Source organism: Meleagris gallopavo, chromosome 6 (genome assembly GCF_905368555.1).
Source record: "Meleagris gallopavo chromosome 6, MGAL_WU_HG_1.1, whole genome shotgun sequence".
Lineage (NCBI taxonomy): Eukaryota > Metazoa > Chordata > Aves > Galliformes > Phasianidae > Meleagris > Meleagris gallopavo.
Genome location: NC_139409.1, coordinates 50200235 through 50222048, shown reverse-complemented (window position 1 = coordinate 50222048; position 21814 = coordinate 50200235). Strand labels below are relative to the sequence as shown.

At 40.0% G+C, this 21814-nt stretch overlaps 1 protein-coding gene across 6 annotated transcripts in view; it reads left to right on the top strand.

Annotated features, from left to right (window-relative positions):
• GLI3 (GLI family zinc finger 3) overlaps window positions 1-21814 on the top strand; it is a 208288-nt gene that overhangs the window by 6845 nt on the left and 179629 nt on the right. For 4 of the 6 annotated variants that reach the window (XM_085226709.1, XM_085226708.1, XM_085226710.1 and 1 more), the window contains one exon: window positions 6486-6648. The exons of 1 other annotated variant lie outside the window; for it this stretch is intronic. In XM_085226709.1, the coding sequence (XP_085082835.1) occupies window positions 6525-6648 (124 nt within the window). In that variant the 5' untranslated portion in view covers window positions 6486-6524. Of the gene's footprint in view, window positions 1-6485; window positions 6649-21814 lie in introns of those variants that run through there. One more of the 6 variants, XM_085226711.1, reaches the window with a different exon arrangement.

Sequence of the window (21814 nt, the reverse complement as noted above, 5' to 3'; positions counted from 1 at the left end):
TTTTCCTGCCCGGACTTTAAAGCACAAGGATGTGTAGAACTGCAAAATAAGCTTAATTTTCTACCAATATTGGTTTAATTGGGCAGGAGTTCTTCTTTGCAAAGAGTATGCGTTAGTGTTTTTAACTCTTATCTCATCCCTTCCTCCCATTATATTTACAGATTTGGAGGCTTGAGAAATGTGTAGCAGTTTGTATTTTTTTAAGAAACAACATTTGTTCCTTCTATTTTCTGTATGATCGTTTGTAAGAGGGTCAAAATTAAAATTAGGAGTAAAAACAAACCCACGACCATGTAATTTAAATAACAACTACTTAGATGCAGTGTTAATGACATGACTTGTTTTAGTCTGTGTTTTTCATTTTAATTTTCAGTTACCAAATCCAAAGAGTCTCGAATAAGAAATGCAATATAAATCTTAAATTTGAGGATATATTGTTTCTGAAATGAAAGGCCACTAAAATGTGAAGATTCTGGCTCTGAAACCCTCAGCTTTGTGCTTCTGTGAGATGGAGAGCGGAGCTGTTAGGCAGTGGGGCCCAAATCCTTCAGCCCCTTTATCCACGCCGTTCTACTTACTGGATAAGAAGCTACAAATCACTTTTTACCTTGTGGAAAGCTTGTTCGTTCAGATGCAGAGTTTAATCTGTTGAAGTGATAGTAAAAATATTTAATTGGACTCCTACTTAACAACAGGATAAATATCACCACAGAAGCAGAGATAATCTTCTTGCAGGAGGATATGGGTGCTGTGTTTTAAGAACAGCTGAGGTGCTGCCTCAGTAGGAACTGCTACTCATCCTTACTGACACTACTGTATGTAAATGCTTTAAATATTTTCATAACTTTCAGCAGTTCGGTTTATCTGCATCAGAAAGATGTAAGCAAATGTAGTTGGGAGCCAAGCAATTATTACACTTAATCAGTAGTTCAATGCACTCCATAGAATAATTTCTCACTTAGGATCTTAATCATGAGGATGATAATAGTCCTGCTTTGCCTAGCTGATTGCCTTTGTGTTTGTGATCCCGCATTATTGTTGCCACGAGCTATTTAACCTATCAGGAACAGATCAGATCATCATTAACCAGGCTTTAGGTCTAGTTGTTTTTCAGTCTTTACGGGGGGAAGAAATCAAAGGAAAGTAACCTACAGGAAGAGACAGCAGATAGAAATGAATTTGGAGAGATTGCGTTAATACGTGGTGCCCTATAACTTGGGGTATTTTTTAATTTCAAGCAACGAATCTGTCTGATACAATCATTTTGTTTTGTCTTTTTTCTAATTTTACTTTGCATTTCAAACAGATTCAGGCGACGTTCACAACTGGCGCGTTTATAAATCAGGCATGTAAGTTAAACAGATAAATACTGTGAAGTGTAAGATATCTCTTCCACAGCTTATTAGTGACTCGATGTGTTTTTATACATAGTCAGTGTAAATCTATTTTTTATCACATTTATATCAGTCTTACTGTGACCAGTTGGCTCACCGGGGAAGAATCTGAATGAAATTTGCCCAGGAGTAGTTAATGAGGTTTGCAGAGCTCTGATTTAGCTCACGGAGAACTGAGAAAAGGTGAAACTATTTCAAAAATTTGTAGCATTTAGATGAGTTCCTGTAGCTGTTATAAAAATAGTTAAGTGTTCCAAGAGGTTAATATTGTAACTGATAGATATTTCTTAAAATATTTGAGTGTTTTTTAGCATGTGCTGTCAGGGGTAACTCTGTCAGGGCAGCTTTGCCAGCAGGTTTGATGAAAAGCAGTGCTGAGATCTAGGTGGGTTTTGGAAGTTAGGTGTACCTGAATCAGCCCTGAATAAATCAGTGTGAAATGGCTCCCGTATAATAGCATAAAATTGTCTCGTGTAAATTTTGCGTTTGGATGTATCTGAACAAGACAGATTTTTTTTGTATACTTAAATATAATCCCAAGGAACAGCGTAACCGGTTTTGATAAAATTGATAAAGGGTCCTTTATGGTTCAGAGAGGCTGTAATGGCCTGATTGTTCTTTGTGCCTCCCCTTGTGTTTTTCACTTTCATACAGTTGTGCTCTTCAAGACGTGTGGTATCCCCAAAGACTGCTTCCAGTAGTGCGGCTCAAAGTGGTACCTGTGAACCACCCTAAATACCCAGAGTCGTTTCTGAAAAATTAAACATGCTATGTTTGCTGGCACGCTGATTGGGGCACTCTGGTTGTTGATAGCAATCAGTCTGAGCTTCCCTACTGCTGATGTAATGATGATGAATGCTGTGACACTGCTATTTCAGACAGCTCTTCTCAGCGGATGCAAACCACTTGTTAATGAACTGAATACAACTGCAGCGGCATCGAATGAAGCAGCGAGAAGCTTTTTTATTTATTTATTTATTTTTTTAAACAATGCATTAAAAGGTACCTCCTCAAAAATGTACTCAGAAAGGCAGAGTTAAAACCAGCCTAACGTGCAAATTGAGAGTTTCAGATGCTGATTCCCGGCAGCTTATATGGAAGCGGGATAGTCTTGTTATTGAGATAGTTCACGTGCACAAATGTGTGCATGATCAGGTCCTTCAAATGAAGTTACTAACTTAAAAAAAGAAAACAACGATCTAAAAAGTAATTCAGGGAACAGCTGAGCAGGGCAGAGCTGAGGATTCCTTGGAAGACCGCAGTGCAGTGTTCAGACAGGGTCATGTTTCCTGCTCTTCTGGGGAGAGGGCTACTCCACTCATTTCAGTTAGTTGACACTGTGAGTAAATGCACAGAGACTTTTTTTTCCCTCCCCGCTATATTAATACGATTGTTTTACTTACAGTGAGGCACAGTTTTATGACCAACATACATCGGGCCGGAAATTATATCATTTCAAACTGCTTGAAAGAATTTTTTGTTCAAAATGCATTGCCAACATATTGCTATTGATGCTCCATTTGAAAGAGACAGTTTTCCTTGTGTAATTAAGCTTGTTCGTATTTTTTTTTCTCTAAACTAAACTAAACATGCATTTGTGAAAGTTTGCACACGTGGTTCAAAAAAGAAGAGACACACCTGCAGGCAGGTTGCTGTTTTGGGAAGGATTAGCTTTAAAATGGGGCCTGGAATTTAATTGTGCAGGGAGGTCAGGCTTTAGGGATATTACAAAAGGTTCAGGCATGGTTGAATGGGAAAAAGCCATGAATGTTTGCTTTCAGGAAGGAATGTTTATCTCTCTATTTACTTAGGAAAGTTCAGACTTTTGCCCATGCACCTTTATAGCATTTTATTGCTATTCATATGCACATGAAGATGCTGGAGAGCTGACTGAAACTAGCTCTGCTTTTTAGAATAAGGAGCTCATCCCTGCTGAATAGAAGTATATTGTCTCAAGCCTAGGGGCAAGAACTGGGAAATCACTGACCCACGTGCTGGCAGGAGCCCTGTGCGCTGTAAAATAAACCACATCGTATTTTAATGTGCAGATGAGGTCAGGCTGGCTGATTTTCAGAATGCTTTTTGATAGGGATTAGCAGCCAGTGGAAATAAATTTCCACATTGTCCCAGACTTTCTTGCTGTTTTTTGTTTGTTTTTCTTCTTCTTTTTTTTTTTTTTGGTACACTGTAATTCTCATATTTCTGTACAATTTCTGTAAGAAAATAAAAAACAGAATTACAATAATTCTAAAAGAATTGTGCATCTTGTTTGTGTTTTCAACACAGGTGTAAGTTTGTGTTTGTGAAAAGAAGGTTTTTTGGGGCACCATATTGATTTCCAGCTGTCTGTCTCCGTATCAGATGTGCTTGGTGAAACACACCAAGGCACACATCTCAGACGATTGGTCCTGCAGTCTTTCCTGCCTTTCTTTACTTCTCCATCCACGCCTGTCGCCATAGAGGTGGTGCAGCACTGGAATGTAGCTGGAGCTGCTGGAATTCTTGCAGACACCTTGGAACATGAGAGCAGAGGAAGGAAAGCACAGGGGAAATGTATGCAGCAGTCAGCCAGGGATGCAGAGAGTAGGATCAAAGAAGAAAGTTTACTTGTGCAGTGTTCTCTCTTCAATGCTGACATTAATAAAAACTGTCTCCTGTACGTAAACTAAGCAGACATGAACCAGAACAGGTACCAAGAGCAGATGTTTATATTAGCACATTGCCAATTCTGCAATTTTCTGACCAAAAATCCACTTCAGCTGCTATTTTAGAGCTGTGTCCTGTACCATTGTCCGCAGCAGGCAGCATAAAAATGAAAGTGATAGAGAGTGGTAGGAGATGTGGAATGCTGTAGACACCTGCCAGCCTTTTCATGAACTTCAGTAGTGCTTCATGCCACTGCTGGCCTGGTGAAATGGAGTGAATTATGTGGTGTCTTCCTTTCTAGTTAGGTAGCGAGTACAAGATTTCCTTTTGTGACTCTGAGCCAAAAGACAGAGGCCTGTGAACTCAGGGCTGAAGAAAATGAGGGCCACATTCTGCAGCTTTCTCCTCCAAGCTCTCACACAGCCGAACTCTTTGATGTAAATGGAAGTGCTGGCTCAACAGATACCTTGGTCCTTTAAAAGGCAAAACAGAAGAGAAATAACCACAACTGAAAATGTAGAAGTTTTAGAACTCCTTCAGAGGGAGCCCAGAAAACTGTTCTTAGAGAATATCTAATAACTCAGCTGAAGGAGGTGAGAGCATGTTGAAAGACCAGCTTGTGCTGTGGCTGGAGAACAGCTGCTGGCAAATTTGATGCTTGTATGACCAAGGCTGTAGAGAGAAAATGGTCATGTTCTGGGCTGGATGAGAGGGAAAGCTTAGCAGTAGTATCATCTTCTCCTGGTCTGTGCCATTGCAAGGGTCTGAACAGCCTGATGTGGATGAGAATTGACCTCGGCTGTGCATTATCTTGCACAGGATGAAGGAGGGGAAGCATATGTGAAATTTGGAAAGATGCTATTTGTAAAGCTTGTATGAGATATACCCAGCAATGCTTAAATATTGAGAGATAAGTTGGAGATATTGATATCTCCTCAATGGAGATATTAAGGAGATAAGATAAGAGGACCGTTGTTAAATCTCCCCTGCATCATAAGGAGGCCTTCTATCATTTCTCATTTTAACAGGTAGAAGTACTCTTGAATGTGTTCTGTCAAGGCAGGCAAAGCTTTCTTACTCCTGTTTTTAGCCAGAGAGAAACTCAAAGGTGGAAAAATGCTTTGCTGAAGGCTAGACCAGTAGGTCAGTGGCAGTGGGGCTCTGCTATCTAGTCCAGTTCCCTGGCCGTGCTGCCTAGCTAAATAATGATTCATTTAGTGATTGGGCTCCTCTTTGATCCTTACTGTATAACAATGAGGCTTTGGAGTGTTTTATTGTGCTATTAAAAAGAACTCCTACTAGGGAGGTGGAAAAGGGGAAGGTTTACTAGACAGCTGTGTTTGTGGTGAATTGGCTTTGTAGCCTTTTTTTTTTTTTTTTTCTGACTGTCAGAATTGAGGAAACAGGTTGCTAATGTAATTACGCTTCATTACAGTTTAGTTTGTGGCTTGTTTTGAAGCCTTTGTTATTTGAATTCTTTTAAATCTTGCTCTAGAGCAGCACAACTTACTTCCGTTTCAGACTCATTTAGCTAATGACTGCAGTGCTGTTCATTTATTTATTATTAATTTTTGTTGTTGGATAGGATCACGTTCAGAATACCAGAGCATGAGGACATCAGCTCTAGGAACGGTGTGTGCTTGCTACCAGTTATTTACGTACAGCTTGCTTGGGAAGATGGGTGTGCATCCAGTGAAGCTGCTGACCAGTGCTTAAAAAAGTGAAGCGGTCCAAGGGATACAAAATGAACGTATTGCTGGAGGTGGCACTGAGAAGAGTCCAGAAAGGCTGACAGACACATCTACAGAGCCTTCCATTTCCAGAGGTTGCGTACAAAAGAAAGCAATCTCATTAACTGCCACTAGCAATAATATTTGCCTTTCCCTGTGGTTTTCGGGGTGTTGCTCCAATGCACTTTTGTTTGAGTTAGATTTCTGAACAAACAAAATGAGAGATGTTTACACAAGTAGGACAAGAGTAGAGATAGACGGGATAACTGCAGTGTGTTCGAATAGTGTGCAAGTTGAAATTTAAATATTTGGCTACTATAGTCAACATGAATGTCTGCTTGATTTCTTTTGCATTGTTCCAAAGTGCTGTGGACTTAAGAGAGAAATGTAGTCTTCAGCTCCCCCTCACTCCCTCCCCCCCAGACATCTCTTAAAACCCTGGAAGTTTGAAAAAAAGGGCCAGCCCATCAAGCAGTATAGTGGTTTGTGATGCTGATTCTTTTTAAAGAAGAACGTGCTTGTTTTTAGTGTTAGCTTTTCCTTAAATTTCTCAGGAATTCATGCATGCAAACCTGATTTGATGGGCATCTGGAAATGTCCTCTGGGCTGCTAATACAGCTGTGCTGCAGGCTTTTCTTCAGCTGAGAGATGTGACAGGTCTTGAGCTAAGCTTTCCAATGGTATTTAAAGTGTATGACTTTCTTGTTTCATTCAGGTATTAGTTCAAGGAGAGCTGAAGTAATGAGAAGTCACCATGGAGGCGCAGTCCCATAGCTCTACCACGACAGAGAAGAAAAAAGTGGAGAATTCCATTGTGAAATGCTCCAATCGAACAGATGTCAGTGAGAAAGCTGTTGCCTCCAGCACAACTTCCAATGGTGAGTAACAGCAGGAATTTACTAGCAGCCAAACCTACGGTAATTTTATGTTCACTGCATTCCTTGTGAATTGAGTGAGCATTTGCACCTGGATCAGTGTTTGTTCTAAGTAAGGGCTAAAGAAAACAAACGCGGGGGGTGGTAGTGGTGGAAAAGTGATAGGACTCAGTAAGGCCTGTTTTGGCATCAGGTGACGTCTTTTTCTTCCAAATGTTCTAATTTGAGATGTAAATGTACTGAGTTATTTATAATAGGAAGTTCCTGTTTTTGGCGTTTTAGAAATTGTCTTGATTAGCCTGGCAGGGCTTATGAGTGCTTTGCATTTTGCCATTGAAATCTTTTTCACTAGTTAGATTATTAGCTATTACAAAAGAGACAGAAGTAGTCCTGTCTAAATTTATGGCAAAGGATTTTTGTCTTCTCCTTTTACAAATAAACTTGCTCCTCACGAAGTGCAGCCCCAACCTCCCCGAAGTTCTTTAATGGCCAGCAATGAAAAGTTATGCTATGAGTGTATCCCTCCATGAGTTCGTTTCGAAATTGTGAACGTACAGCTTGTTGATTTGCAAAAGCAGAGTAGTTTTCTTAACTCTCCACAGAGATTACCTCACTTGAAAATTTTATGTATTTTCTACTTCTCCAGAGAATGTGTGAGCCCAGTTCCAGCCCTTTCATTTTTCAGTTTAAGAGGACTGAGCGTATTGATCCATACCAGTGGAAAACTCCCTTTGCAAGCTAGGAAAAACACCACTTGAAAAAGTGTCACGAGAGTTTGGCCCTGTAGGTTTTGGGTAGCTGCAGATTAACTATTGTTTTTTTTGTTTTATTTTTTTTTCTAAATCAGTCCAATAATTGCTAAAAGTGGAAAATGGCTTTCTGCATATTTTGGAGAGTCCTAATGCATCCCTGGCAAAACGTTTTCTGTCTACCCATTCTGCTTCTGTCATTCTCACTCGAATATCTGGTCTTGTGATTCAGGTTAGTTTTTTACTTTGATAACTTGAAGAAAGGTTTGTACTCTCAGAGAAACATCTGTGTCCAAGTGGAGTAAAGTACAAAATCCATGAATCCTACAGCCATTCTAAAGGGAAATCTCTGTGGGTCAGTAAAAAATAGATGGCACAAGTCCCAGCATCCTTGTGTGTGACTGGACTTCAGATTCAAAGCAAACTCAGCACCTGCTGACCTAATAGTTTGGGTTGATCCCCACGAGAATGTAGAAACTGTTGAACAGCTATGGAAAAAGTTGCATCAGTTTTCTAAGGCATATGAAATTAGATCCTCAGCTGGTGTAAGTCATTGTAGATCTGTTGCTGTCAATAGAATTACAGAGGTTCACATTAGCTGAAGAGCTCCCCATTGTGTTGTTGTTTTTTTTTTTTTTTTAATAATAGGATTTTCCGCGTTGGCCCAATTTCTCAAACAGATGCACACTTAAACACATATGCATGTTCTTTGATGTCAGGGGTCTGTACTCAAACTCAATATTGGCACACATCTCTTGACTGTTTGGGCTGGGTTTAACAGTATCATCAAGCATTTAGATTAGAAAGCTAAGAGTAAACTCCTTAAGATGATTTTACCTAATTCTGGCACTGGTATACTGAAATCCTTTGGTCAGATCATTTTCTCTGTCGATTCTATCAATCAGCTTAATGGGACCATTAGTTCTTAACTACCTGCTGCATCTTGATGGTATATTTTTCTGCGTGTCTGGGTCATCAAACTCTCAGGAGTTGAAAAGATTCTAGATCTAATGAATAACATTTTTTTGTCACTCTGATTTTCTCCTGTTAATGGACTGAGATGCTCATGTGGTACGCGTCCTGGGGCTTGAGCTTGCGTTTGTTTAAGGAAATGTCAGTTACCTCTGTTTTCAGTGAGTGAGGGCTGGTCTTGCAGGAGTCTTTTTATATTTGGGGAAGCCACCAGAATCTCCAAGGTTTGGGTTTATAATCTGCTTTCACACATAACCAAGTAAACAGTTTCATAGAGATGCAGAGTTGGGCTTTAAAGGAATAAAAAGTTCTATTCCTTCCTGGTCATGAAAAATTTTCTATTTGTCTAAGGGCTCCTTTGAGCACATACCAAAACAAAATCTACCACCAACACTTTAGGAATTTAAGGATGAGTTGTACTGTTGCAATATTTTGAAGTTCACTTCTTGCAGATGTGATTGTTGTAATAATGAATTCTGGTTATAAGGGAATAATTTGCATGAAAGCTTGAGCTTGCATCACGTTTACATCCTTTATTCTTAATGTTGGAATGAGTGTTATTACAGGAACACCATCAATTGATACCAGACGCCACTCCTAGGAAACGTGCAGTTTTTGCTGATTCAGTGCCTCTTTTTTGCAGAGGGCTGTGGATTTATTAAATGGTTGTGATTTGCATTTGAATGCTCTGTTTAACAAGGTAAGATACCCTTAAAAGTACCGAAAAGACTGAGTGGTCTTTTCTGTCTTTCTCAGAAGACCACTATGCTTGCCAAACAACATCTGCCTGTCATACAAATATCTCCTCATAAACATGTCTAATATTCATGCTCCTCTTTTTGGGCAGTGCATTAATTAGCAAAGCTTGCAAAGTAATGTACTTGAGAGATAGCTGTTGGAGAGGCAGCTCTGCTGTTTCCCACAGTACTCAGAACTGGAATCATAGTTGTTGGTTAGGAGTTTCATGAAAAGCTTGTAATCATGAAAAGATGTACCATTAATTGCAAAGAAAATACCATTATTTCAACAGTGTCCACAAGTGGGTAACAGACACCTTTTAGTAGAAACTATTTTAAAATGAATACTGGGCATGGAAGCCTTCCAAATCTTACCGTGTGCAAACTGGTTATTGAAGAGCATGCTGTAAACCTATGTGCAAGGGAAATAAGTTGGGGAAGATGGAGAGAAAGGGCAGTTATGGTTAACTCCAACTCTGCAACAAAGGCACGAGGCCTAGGCCTGTGGATCCCCTCGCAGGGCACGGGGTGCCCCATAGGCTCGAACAATAATCAAGCTTGGCCATAGTTTACATTAGCCACTTCTGAGTTACTGTGATTACTTAATACAAAAAAGATTTCTGCTGTACTCACCTAACCACACTCTTGCTATATCACTAAGATGCTTGTGCTGTGTTAGATAAGGGTCTGCCAGCATTTCCATTATCAGCACTTAATTTCAGAGATATATAACTAAGCCATTAAAACGTGCTCCAGGCCCAAACATGTGGGAAAGGTCTTAGTGCTGGAGCAAATTAAAACTTCTTTTAGAACACATGTGATCAAAAAAGCTAAAAAATACTGATCGTAACTTGTAATAACAAAAATCTTTGCACTTTGATGCCTGGTGGGACTTTGTAATTTGGAACCTCTCTTACTTTGTTTTGAATTCGTCTTTGCAGGCTTTTGATCTTTTCTCCTGTGTTTTTCATTTTGTGTATCTTAACCAAACTGCTCATGGTTTGCGAAGAAACATTTCTTTGCAAATTGTTCCTTTTACTGCTTCTTTGCTTGACTGCTGTTTTTACTGCTAGAGAAAAATGCTGAAGAAAACTGCTAATGGAGATGGTCTTTCACAAAAGGCTGTACAAAAAAAAGTTTTTGCTAGGATATGAAATGTTTACTCGTGTGTGTTGTGATGTGATATGTTCAGATTGATCTGCTTTGGTGAAGCAGCAATAACTTAACAAATAAATATTTATTTTATGTCATGGCAATGTCACTGGTATTACATTGCAATAACGAGGCCACCGTTCTGCTGTAGTGCAGTACTGTCTGGCCTGCTTATTTCATACCGTGTTTCATCATTAAAGGGCAGTCTTGTGGTATTGGAGGGACTCTGTTTCCTGTGATGTCTGTGTTTGATTTAGATCATCATCCTGAAAGCTGTTGCATGCACAGGAAGGCTTCAATGTAGCTGTGCATGGAATGGCTTTCTGAGGAGAAGTATGTGTGAATATGTTCATTAAAATCAGTTCTGTGCTCCCCCTGGGGAGCCTTCAGCTACTACTGCAGGCTGTGAAGCCTGTCTTCCAAGGCCTGTGTTGGGTATTATGGTGCCTTCTTTAACATTAAGTAACCCTAATATTAAAAAACAGTCTTAGCTGAACACATTCAGCACTGCAGGGAAGTGCACGGTGAGTTGCCTTGCTGAAGTGCTCTGGATGCCAGCAGTGCACATCGGCAGGGGTGTGTTTGGTCTTGGCTGCGTGTGAGCTGGCTGGTCGAGCACTGTTCCTGCTTCTCTGCCATCACAGCTGTCCCTGGAGCTGTTGCTGCCATCAGCAGCGTGCTTAGGTGACAGCAAGTGAGTTGACTTAGGTCAAGTCTTCAGCTCCTCTCAGCAAATCGTTGGGCAAATGCCTCATTTCGGGTACAGCAATAGCACCTCTGTCCCTCCTTTGGGTATTTGGCCTGCTTAAAGTTAGGCAGGGACGTTCGTGCTCTGTCATCTCCATACTACACTCCACTTTGTACACGTGTACATTTTTTGGTGTCGACCGAAAAAACCCCACGCAAATCCAACACAGCCCTTAGCTATATGCAGTTTATTTTTTTTTTAATTGAATTTAATTGAATTGGCAGAATTAATTATTCGTTTTATTTTCTGAAAAGTACAGGGAATTACTGTGTAGGATAAATTAATGCTTTTACAGCACAAACCTGCACCATGTAGCATTGCTTGGAGAACATTAGGAGATTATACTGTATTCAGCCTTGATTTACTTACCGTTTAGCTTGTGAGTTTTGTCAGTGACTAAGATGTTTTCCTCTTTTGCACTTTTTGGCTCTATACCGATTTTTTTAATGTTGCATTGAAACAATGCAGTTATTGTGTAGAGGCTGGTTCAGTGTCTGACAGGCAAGCACTTATTTTCAGTTTGATGTGTTTTGTCTAGTTTTTGACCCATGAGCTCGTTCCAGTGTAATCTGATATTTCTTATTAACCTGTTACTCTGCCTTAGAAAAAAAGCTAATTATAAACGTATGTAGGTTGTGGACTTCACTACCTTTATCGGAGTCAGATAGTTATTGGGAACATGCTTTAAAGCAATAGAAAGCAGAAATTGTTATCTTAATGATGATGTAACTTAAGACGAATCTTGATAGATGAATAAATGAGAGGAAGTTCATTCGTCCACTTTGATTCTTTCAGAAGAGTTGGCTATATCTAGATTTCTTTTTTTTCTGTTTTTTTTTTTCCCTAATAGTTCTTTAAGGATCGAATGAGGAAAGTATGTGGCAGCCTGCAGCTCCGTAGGAATCGTATTTCCTGTTTAAACTTTCAGTTGGTTGCCCATCCTGCTGCTTGCTTTCAAGCTCACCTTTAAGTGGGTGTTAATCATAATGCTCATTCTTGGCCCCCTGGTTGGACTGGTGTGCTCAGGGTCCCGATGAAAGGTCAGGGTTCAAAAGAGATTGTTGAGTATCAAGAAACATTGCCTGCACTACTTTAGTGGCCTGCAAACTGAGCCTCAGAGTGCTTATATGAGACCCGATCCTACAGAGTGGTCAGGAGAGCCTCCTTCCTCTGCTGGCATCAGAAGGTATGGAGGGGCCCTTCTCATGTCTCATTTTCAGGTGAGGGAGGAAACAACAGCCTTTAGTACGTTCATATCAGATCTTGGAAGGGAAGTGACAAGCTTCAGTGTATAGGCAGCAAGGCAATTCCAGACAGTTCTCATCTGTAATGGTGATGTGGAGTAGCATGAAAAGTAAGAGTAAAGTGCTCATACAGTTGTACTGGAAAATCAGGACAAAGAGCTAAACTAAAAAGATTTTGTGTATCCTTCTGTTCTGTTCCAATAATTGTGGCCAGGTCTGAAGGGAATAATGGCAAAAAAAATACATGTGCCCTGTCTTGGGGAGAGTAAGCTCTCCTGAGGCTTTATGAGTATTGGAAGCTGAAGTTGTGGAGGTTGTAATTAAGTGTGGACCGCCTGTCTTGGTATATGGTAATCTGATGTGAGCAACCGATCAAGTACGTATTCCTTCAGAGTAATGCACCCATGGTCCTTCATGCTTACTAATAAAATTTCAGTCATCAAATTGGGGTTTGTCGTCAACTGCAATAACTCATGCTGCCTGATGCTGTTTTCCATTGTTATTCCTCAGTGAGCCAGTCCTACCTGTACCCTACTCTAAAGCAAATGATCTGCAAGTGCAGTATGGTATTGCTTCATTATTTCTGCAGAGATTTCCCTCCATTTTTTCCCCTTCTTTCCCCTCCCTTTAGTGGTTAATAGTGTGAGGGATATTAAATGTCAGTCCTGCTGTATTCCTTTGCAAGTTCCAGAAAGAGATGATTGAGTGGCTTACCCTTGCAATCACTGTAATCAGTAAGTAATGACTTAACATCCTGCTGGATAACAGGAGGTGGAACTGGCAGAAAACATTAGTTAGCACAGTCTTGCCATCTGAATGAGGTGAAGGTTAAATTTAGGGAATTACATACTAGGAAAGGTTTGGCTCTTGTCTTCTCTATTTTTCCTGAAGAGTGGAAAAAAAAAAAGCCACCAATGAAAGCCTACCCATACACCTAACCAACCATATCAGAGATGTACCTGGGTTCTGAAATAGATTAAGGAGGGATAACAGTAAAAAGGTTCAAAATGAATCTGTACTGTATGGCATCATGCTCTGGAGCTTGTGCTTTGCAGGAGCCCAGTATCGCCCACCAGACCTCAAAAAATTCAGGCATTACACTCCCCAGCACTGGTGAGAGCAACCCAGAGTTGGTTTTTTTTTTTCAGTAGGACAGAGGCTGCTGGAAGCAGAAGCTGCAGTGGTAGTGTTAGCCTTCCAGAAAAGGACTCTACTGCAGAGTAGATCTTTTTCATAAAGTAAATAAAGAGAATTTTTAAAAATATCCTTCAAATTGTCTTAAAGCCAGGCAACTCCTCTGGCAGACACTGTATTTGGCTGCGCAGTTTGATCTGTGTAAATTAAGGCAATTGAAGTAATTAAATTACTTAGCAGGTTTTAAAATGGCATTCATCTTTTCGCTTCTAGATGCCTTCTGTTTCATATCTGTCTCCAGTTAAAAGGAAATAGTCTGGCATCAGTGTTGCATTTTATTATATTCCTGCTCTGTATGTTTCTATTTACTTCGTTCATTTTCTTTTTCCTTATTCATTTTTATTTTTATTTTTTTAAGATATAAAACCTCAGCTTTTGCATACGTAGGAATAGTTACTGCGTGTGCCAGTGAGTGGGAGAAGTGTGCTTGGGGTATGGTATGTGACTATCTATATTAAAAGTACATACTCAGTGTTCTTTCCAAGTCATATCTCATTATTTTGGGTGGTGGGAAGTGGGAGAGGGAGATGCCATCCCAACGAAGGGGTCTGAAACAGATTTTATTGCTTTGTTATTATCTTATTTCCCATTAAATGTCTTTGCCTTTGATGTACACTGCAAGTGGTCACAATTTAATTCGCAGGTTCTGTTTTTGCTCTTCAGGCTGGCAACACAGAAAAATGTTGTGTAAATGTGATCTGGACCTACTGATGTATGCATATTTCAAGTGCACAAAGGCACTTTGAAGAAGAGAAGAACGCAGGAAACACTGGGTTTTGTTCAGATGATTTTAAAATTTGACCTGCGAGGCTTTAGGGGACAGATTTTCAAAAAGAGGTTCCTAATCTTCTGCCTGCCATCAGCTGGAGCCTTGCTACACAGGAGCTGTCTACGTGCATTCTTTGCACGTGGTAACCACTTAAAATATGCTGCTTTCCATTCATTTGGTGCGACTTTCCGTGCATGTAAAAACTGTGCTGCTTCCAGCCATGTGTAAATGCGAAAACTTAAGTCCCACACATGCAAAGCTGGAAAAGATGTTAAAGATGTTTGGATATAGCAAACCAAGGTGATTGTTTTTGTTTCCTGTTTTCTGTTTTATGGAACAGAACGGATTTGCACTGATGGAGTTTTTCCTGATACGAGAAGATAAATCACTAGAATGTAAGCCGGTGTTATAAACTGTGCTCTCCCTCTCTCACCCTCTTGTGTGCCTGCTTTTCTGTCCTTTTCCAGCACAGTCTCATGCGTAGCAATAGAGGATTTTGCAAAACATTTGCAAAAAAGTTGCTTCTGGTCCTGACCGGTCCTGTTTTTCCCTGCTCTTAGTCTCTTTTTGTTCCTTCTTTCTCTCTTTTTTCTTCTCTCTTTTCTTTTCCTTCTTCTTCTTCTTCTTCTTTTTTTTTTTTTCCCTAGTTCTTTCTTTTAGTTTTCAGAAAGTTGAGTTCCATCCCAATTATTAAATCTTCGGAGACCATTCCCACATGGTTCTGTAAATGGTAGCTTCATCCTGAGTTCTTTCATCTCTTTTCCTGCTCTCCTGGCTTGACAGTTGAAAAGGTCTGACTGTGCCACACAATGGTTTGATTGGTTTCTCTAGGGGAGGCTTTACCCTGCCTCATCATTCGCCAGGCAGGTGGACCAGAAAGTCTCTTGATTCTTTTGTTGCCTCTCAAAGTCCGAGGTCTTTGACTGAATAAATCCTCCGTCATGGGATAATTTGCTAAAAGGAGCCTGAAAGATGTGAGAGAAAAGCCTCACTACTTGGGTGCTGAATTAATGAAATAACTGGGCCTTGGAGTTTGCAATTGAAAAATCACCAGGAATGCAATGGGTGGAGACAGGCTGCAGAATGCAAGGCTGTTGCTTCCCCGTAATAAAGTAGGAGAGCTTTCAGTGAGATTGTGGCGGGCAGCCGCTGGTTATTTGCATTTTAGCCCCGTTCTGCAGGGGAAGCCCGAGCCGAATAAAAGCCGTTCTGGTGCAGCCTCTAGTTAGTCATTAGATTATTACGAGGGGCTGGGAAGAATTCCATATGACAGAAGTAGGGTTGAGTTAACACAGGACGAAAAGTAATTTACAGATAGGCTGTCCTCAGCCATCTTTGTAGACCCTGATAAGGTTTCATTTCAGAATGGATAGGCGACATTTCCACTTACGGGCCCATTCTGCGACACCTGTGATAACAGCTTCTGGATCCTAATTGAAATTGGTTTCAAAATGGATTTTCACTTTTCTCTGTCCGTGGAAAATATTGAATGGACTCAGAGCTGCCACAGAGAATCCCAGGCCTTGGAAGATGGAGCAAGAAGCCGGGATCATCTTTCATAACTGTGTCGATGATATGACAGTTTTGTTATCTGTCTTATTAATGAAATCATTGATCACCTGATGAAGGAGATAATAAACTACATTTTGCCGGTGCTCAGGAAGATCAGTTAGATTTTTTTGAAACTATAGAAGGGGGGAAAGCCAAACCAAAACAATGAAGGCATGATTTTAAGGTCTGTTTACAACTTCTCTTTCGTGCAGGATTTTTAGATGGAAGAAGTCTCTGTGACCATAAAATGCTGCCTGCATCTCGAGCTTATTTAGAGTACAAAGGAGGCAAGAAAGACTGGCACTTGTGTTAAGACTCAGTTATTGGTTTTTGTTTTTAACAAACCACACTGAGTAAATAACACTTAAGTCCTAGTAAGTGCCATGGAAACTCAGATGAACTGGGAAACAATGGAGCTCAATTTTGGCTGAAGTGGGATTAGTGAGTCCTGAATCCCTGGCATGGACAAAGGCTGCTCGGGCTGCGGACGGACGCTTGCTGTGAGGGTGCTTCCCCGGAAAATTATTTCTTCTTTCAGCGTGGATGTCAGGCTGTGGGTGTCATGGCCGCTCAGGCATCGTGGAAAAATAAGTTTCTTTCTTTGCGTTTTGGACTGATGGGCTTTGGAAGATTTTTAAATGCAGGAGAACGTGCAGCGTGCTTTGAGCGTGCGGGCTTGGCGAATAAAAGCGAAAAGAATTTTGTTGTGTTGTTTCCCTGCTTGTTTTCTGATTATTAGAGAAAGGGGTAAATCTGTTGTTTGCACTCGGCTGCTCTGGAATGCGTGCTCTATTCCTCAAGGAAGGTGGGAAGGGGTAGTTTTTCTGAAGAGGGGTGCTGGTGACTTCTCAGATTTCACTGTGAATTGTATCCTAGGTGTTTCCTCAGCCTCTCTGCTGCTGTGGGTCAATCCTGCCCCCTTTTTAAGCTTGAAAGAGTAGCTCTGATCAAAGGCTTTAATGATGTCACTGATCTCTGGTGATTGATTAGAAACAGAAGTTCTGGAGCATTTTGCATGTCTGCCTTTTCCTTATCACTTCAGATCCATTAGTGCTTGCTCATTAGGGTACCTTTCAGTCAGGGGGAAAAAAAATCCACATGCTTATATATATACGTGTGTGCATATATGAAGAAAAGGAATAGCAGGGCTGACAGCCTCCACGGTCTGTCTGAGTTGTAAATGTATTTTTCTTCATTGCAAAAGGAAACAATTTTTTATCGGGCTCTATTGAAACTAGAGAGCATTTATGAATTGCTGAACTCTTGGATGTAATTCTCCTCTGCTCTTCTGCGACTTCTCGCACAGATTTAAGTATGTCTTCAGTGGGTTATTGGCTGTTTTACCTTTGTTTACACCAAGTGGAACCATGTCCTGCTTTTTATATTTTTGCTGTGCCTGCGATGCACATTAAGATCCGCAGTGTGCGTCAGTGAGGTATTTTCTAATTGAGAAATAGGCAGTAACTAATTGATAAATATTCGCTAATTGAGGTTGAAAAATAAATAGTTTAAATACACGTCTTTTGGAAGGGCAGAGCTATCCAGAACACACGCTAAGCTGTTAGAAAGGAAAAAATCTTCCATTCCTAAAGGAAGATGGGTCCTTTGACAGTCAGTGGTTGTGAAATGGTTGTTCTCTGTAAGTAAGGGTGACGTTTGAGAGCGATATGGGACGGAGTGGGAAGGGCTGGGGTCTGACTTCCCTGTGGCACAGATGAGGAAAATGGGCAGTGTGAAGCTGAGGTCTGTTCCAGAATATCCTGTTTCTAACAGTGCATTGTGATTTAAATTAGGAACTTAAAAAATCTGCGCCGACTTTAAAAATCTGGAGGTAATTAATTTTTCTGGCAAATGGAAGCTTTCAATATGTAGGATACTTGAAAAATATTAGTTATTTTCATGTTTCTCTTTTCCACTCTCTTTTTTGAGAGGTTGGTTCATTCCTCTCTCTCTCAAATCTCCTCTGCTTTCTCTTCTACTGTTGTGCATTTCACACCAGGAGATGACAAGTCTTGTGACTGCAGCAGAGGCAATTGAAAGAAAATAAAAAGGGAGTTCTTTTTTTCTGGTGCTGGCCCATGAACATACCGTGAAAATTGGATTAGACACACCTAGGGTTGGGATTGATTGCATCTTGAATGGGAAATTAGAACATCTGAAAAATTCCTTTTTGGATGGAACAGAAGCAGAAGAAGGAAAAGTTGGATGGAAACCAGAGAAGAACTGTAAATCACTATTAAAGTTACTTCCTATGGTTTACCATTGGCTGTCAAAGAAAACTGCCTCGGGCTTGTTTATAGCTAATTCCCTCTATAGAAAATTTCAATTTGTGGACTGGCCTCTGAACGGGATTGATAACTCTGTTTATAGACCAGGATGAGTATCTAAAGATAACAGATAATGCAAATGAGCCTTTTTTTGATAAGCCAGGAAAGCAATTATGGATACAACTTGGTTGATGGATTTCAGAGTGCCTTTTCACAGATTATAGATTTATTTTTGCATTATAGTTTTCTTAGCAGTGTTAGAAAAACAAAATCAAAGTCATTCAAATAGAACGGAGAAGATGGAACAGAGGATACACCGACTTTCCTACTGCATGTAAACATGGTGAATCAGATAAAAAAATAAACAAGCAGTCTTCAGCCTTCTCTGGAAAAAATACGATTTGATAAAATATGCACTTAATATTCAATTTACAGTTTCATCCAAAGTGTGTTAACCTAGGAGTCCTACGCACAGCCCAGTCCAAATTTAATTCAGATAAAATGCTCCATGTAAACTGTCTTCTACTTTATTTTTTGAGTTTGTATTACTCTTTGAGGGGAGGAGCATGAAGTCTGGACCCTGTGAGTTGTAGCCCGAGTCTTCTCTCTCAGACAAGAAGCTGTACTGTGGAAGTGATGGAACTTTGGTAAGTCTTAGTTTGGCGGGCTCTCTGAAAACACAGAGCAGCACAGTGTGCATGTCCAAAAAAGTTTTACGTATCTTTGAACAGGAAGAAAACCACTCTCTGAAAGTTAGGAGACAACTGGTTTTGAAGTTATGGTTCAAAACAGACAGCATGAACTTTAAGTGGTTCAGGTTTTAAATCTTTACCCTTATGTGTAGCTTTCAGTTTCTTTCCTCAAACCACTGTCTTTTATTTGGCTCCCTTTAGTGGAAGTTCTGATTTCCTGGCAGTGTTCATCAGTGGATTGTAACCTCCAGGCTCTGATACGGGACCCAATGCTGACAAGATTTGTTCTGGTGAAGGTGTCCTATTTTAAGCTTGTTCTGTAGGATCCAAAAAAATAAGTTAATTTTATGAGCTAATTACCACACAGTTGTAATAGATAATAGTAGTTCATAATTTGAACTACTCTGTTTCAGGTATTTGGTAGGATACAAACTTTGCTTTTATCATGAAGTCAGGAGCACAGCCACCATTGTTTCTATGGGAACAGCACTGATGGTAGAAGGTAGTGGCAGGTTTTTTCTTTTTCTTTTTTTTAAGCTGGTATTAAATACTCATTCAAAAAATGCTGTAAAACTCATCTGTTTTTCCGAGGCACTTTTGGTAGCTTCATAACGGCTCACACCTCTCACTGGAAAGTAAAACTGAAAACAGCATCATTTTGCTTACAGAAATACCACCCTAAGCTGTTAGATTATCTTAAATCTTTTCTGAACGTGCTTGTGATTAATTATTTCTTATCTTCAGAGACTTTTGGATGAAGAGTTAGAATGGGTATGGACATCTTTCAAGTGCATTGACAGGTACAGGATCACAGTACCTCTGCCAAAAAGTCTGCATATGTGATTCTTCTGTGGAACTGGAATCCCTCGAGGGATTTCTCTCAATTTCACTCTCAACATTTGTCCAAAGTGAAGTCAGTGCCATGTTTTCCAAGTATTTGTTAAAGGAAAATATTTACGGTAGGTTTTCTTTTGTACTTTCAATTTGATGTGGGTGAGCATCTTCTTCAGAAAGTCTCTGTCCTTGAGGTTCTGCTCTAAGGTGCTATCTTGTTTGCTGACATGATAGAGGCTAATGTTGCAGATATAAGAATGGGAACAATTTAAAGGTCTGTTCTCAGCTTTGAACATATCTTTGATTGTTCAGAGGATACAAGAAGGTGGGTTGGTTTTGCTGTTTAAATTTCTAAAGACCTTTTACTCCAGCCATTTAATGGAAATTCACTTTAAATGCTTCATATGTTTTCACTGGAACCACAAAAACTTCTTTTTTCTTCATCTAAGAAATAACCTCAATATGAAGGATACCAAAACATCTCAAATAATGCGAGTATTTTAAGGCACTGTGGTTTATTGCCACATTTATCTTAAAGGCTCAAAACAGATGGTAAAAGGAAGCCCACATTTGAAAAAAAAATCCATCTTATGTCTAAAGCAAACAGTATCTTTGACAAAAATATCAAAAACTCCGCCAGGTGTTTCACAAGAGATAGAGAGAAAGGGAGGAAGAAAAGCAGGAAAGAAAGAAAAAGAAAGAAAAGATGGAAAGGAAGGCAGGAAAGAAAGAGATCCATGCTCCTCTATGCTGCTTGCTTTTAAGCAGATTCTGATTTCTTAGTTGTCATGGTTAGATTGAGAACCTTTCAAAAATGAGTATTTTGGCTTTGCAAGACAGAAGTCATTGTTTTTCATGGGACCAGTACTTTATCTGCAGAGGTGCAAGAGCTTGTGTGTGAGTGCAGAAAGGCGATACAGAGCAACCTAGCATGAATTTGCATAGTAGGTGAATACCAAAGAAGGACTATTTCAAATTCCTTAACTACAGAATAAAATGTTACCTGTAGGGGCTAATGGTGGACATGAAGAGAATGCAACGGTAGGTTTTTATTTCAGTATCTGACCATGATATAGGTTGCTTCTTTTGTGTTTGCCTTTGTCCAAGCATATTGTGAGTGAGATGAGTTTGCCTTGAGTGTGTGCTTGGTACAGAGGTGATTGGCAGCCCTTGCATGTCCAGATCTTGCACATGGTCTGGCTATATGCAGTATTGCATTATATAGTGCTTCTGGATTTTTGAGGAATCTGGACTGCAGTGGAAACCAAATCCAAGGCAGTCTGGTTGTGGGAGACCCAGGAATAATCTCATTTTAACATGCAGCATACCTGACTAATAAGAAATTTTGAGAATGGGGTGGGGAAAATTTGTATCCTTAATGTTACTGGGTGTAAACTTTGTCTTAGCAATATAGAGAACAGGGAAACAGCTCTTCCTTGGTTTTGCTGGCAGAGTTGCACAGGGTAACAGTGTGTGTATCTCAGGCTGCAAAGCTATAATTGAAATGGAGAATATTTAGATGTTAGCAACAGTTGATTCTTCTTTAAAATGTAAAGAGTCTTTGAAGCTTGGTGAACAGTAACTAATATAAACACAAACCATAAGAAGGTATGAAATGATCTCACTGAGAATCTGTTTCCCAGGTTTCTGTTCCTTTGGGATGTATGGCTTTCTTTCCCTCGCTCGGCAGGTCAGGTGGAGGCAGTTTCCAGCCTCAAAAACTGAAGCATAGAAATAAAAGCATGTAGGTACTTCAGGCAGCATGGTAGTGTTGCTCCTTCATCTGTTCCTTTCTCCTCGACAGGAACAACCAGTCCAAACTTCCTGTTATGACAGTGGCAGAGTGTGTGGCTGCTCCTGCACAATCCCAATAATACCAGTTTATTTCCAAGAATGGAATTGAAAGGAAGAGCTGGAAGGAGGTGGAAATGAAATAAGAGGTTGCACTTGGAGTTTCCAGTGTGTTTTTTTATTTTTCTTATTTTTTTATTTTTACCCTTCTAAAGTGGTCCTTTACAATTTTATATATTTTTAAAATATTCTTAGAAGGATTCTATTCACAAACCCTTGTTTTTATTTCAGCACTGCAGATATCTGCTAAGGACTTACAATGAAAAGGGGACCGTGGAGATAGTGGAAAGGTGAAGGATGTTTTACATTTCAGGCTCTATGGTCGTTATGCTCAGGAATTGAAAACTGGCAGATGTGAATAGATGTCTGTTCTTTCCCATTCTTCCTTAAAATGCATGGGCTGTGTATC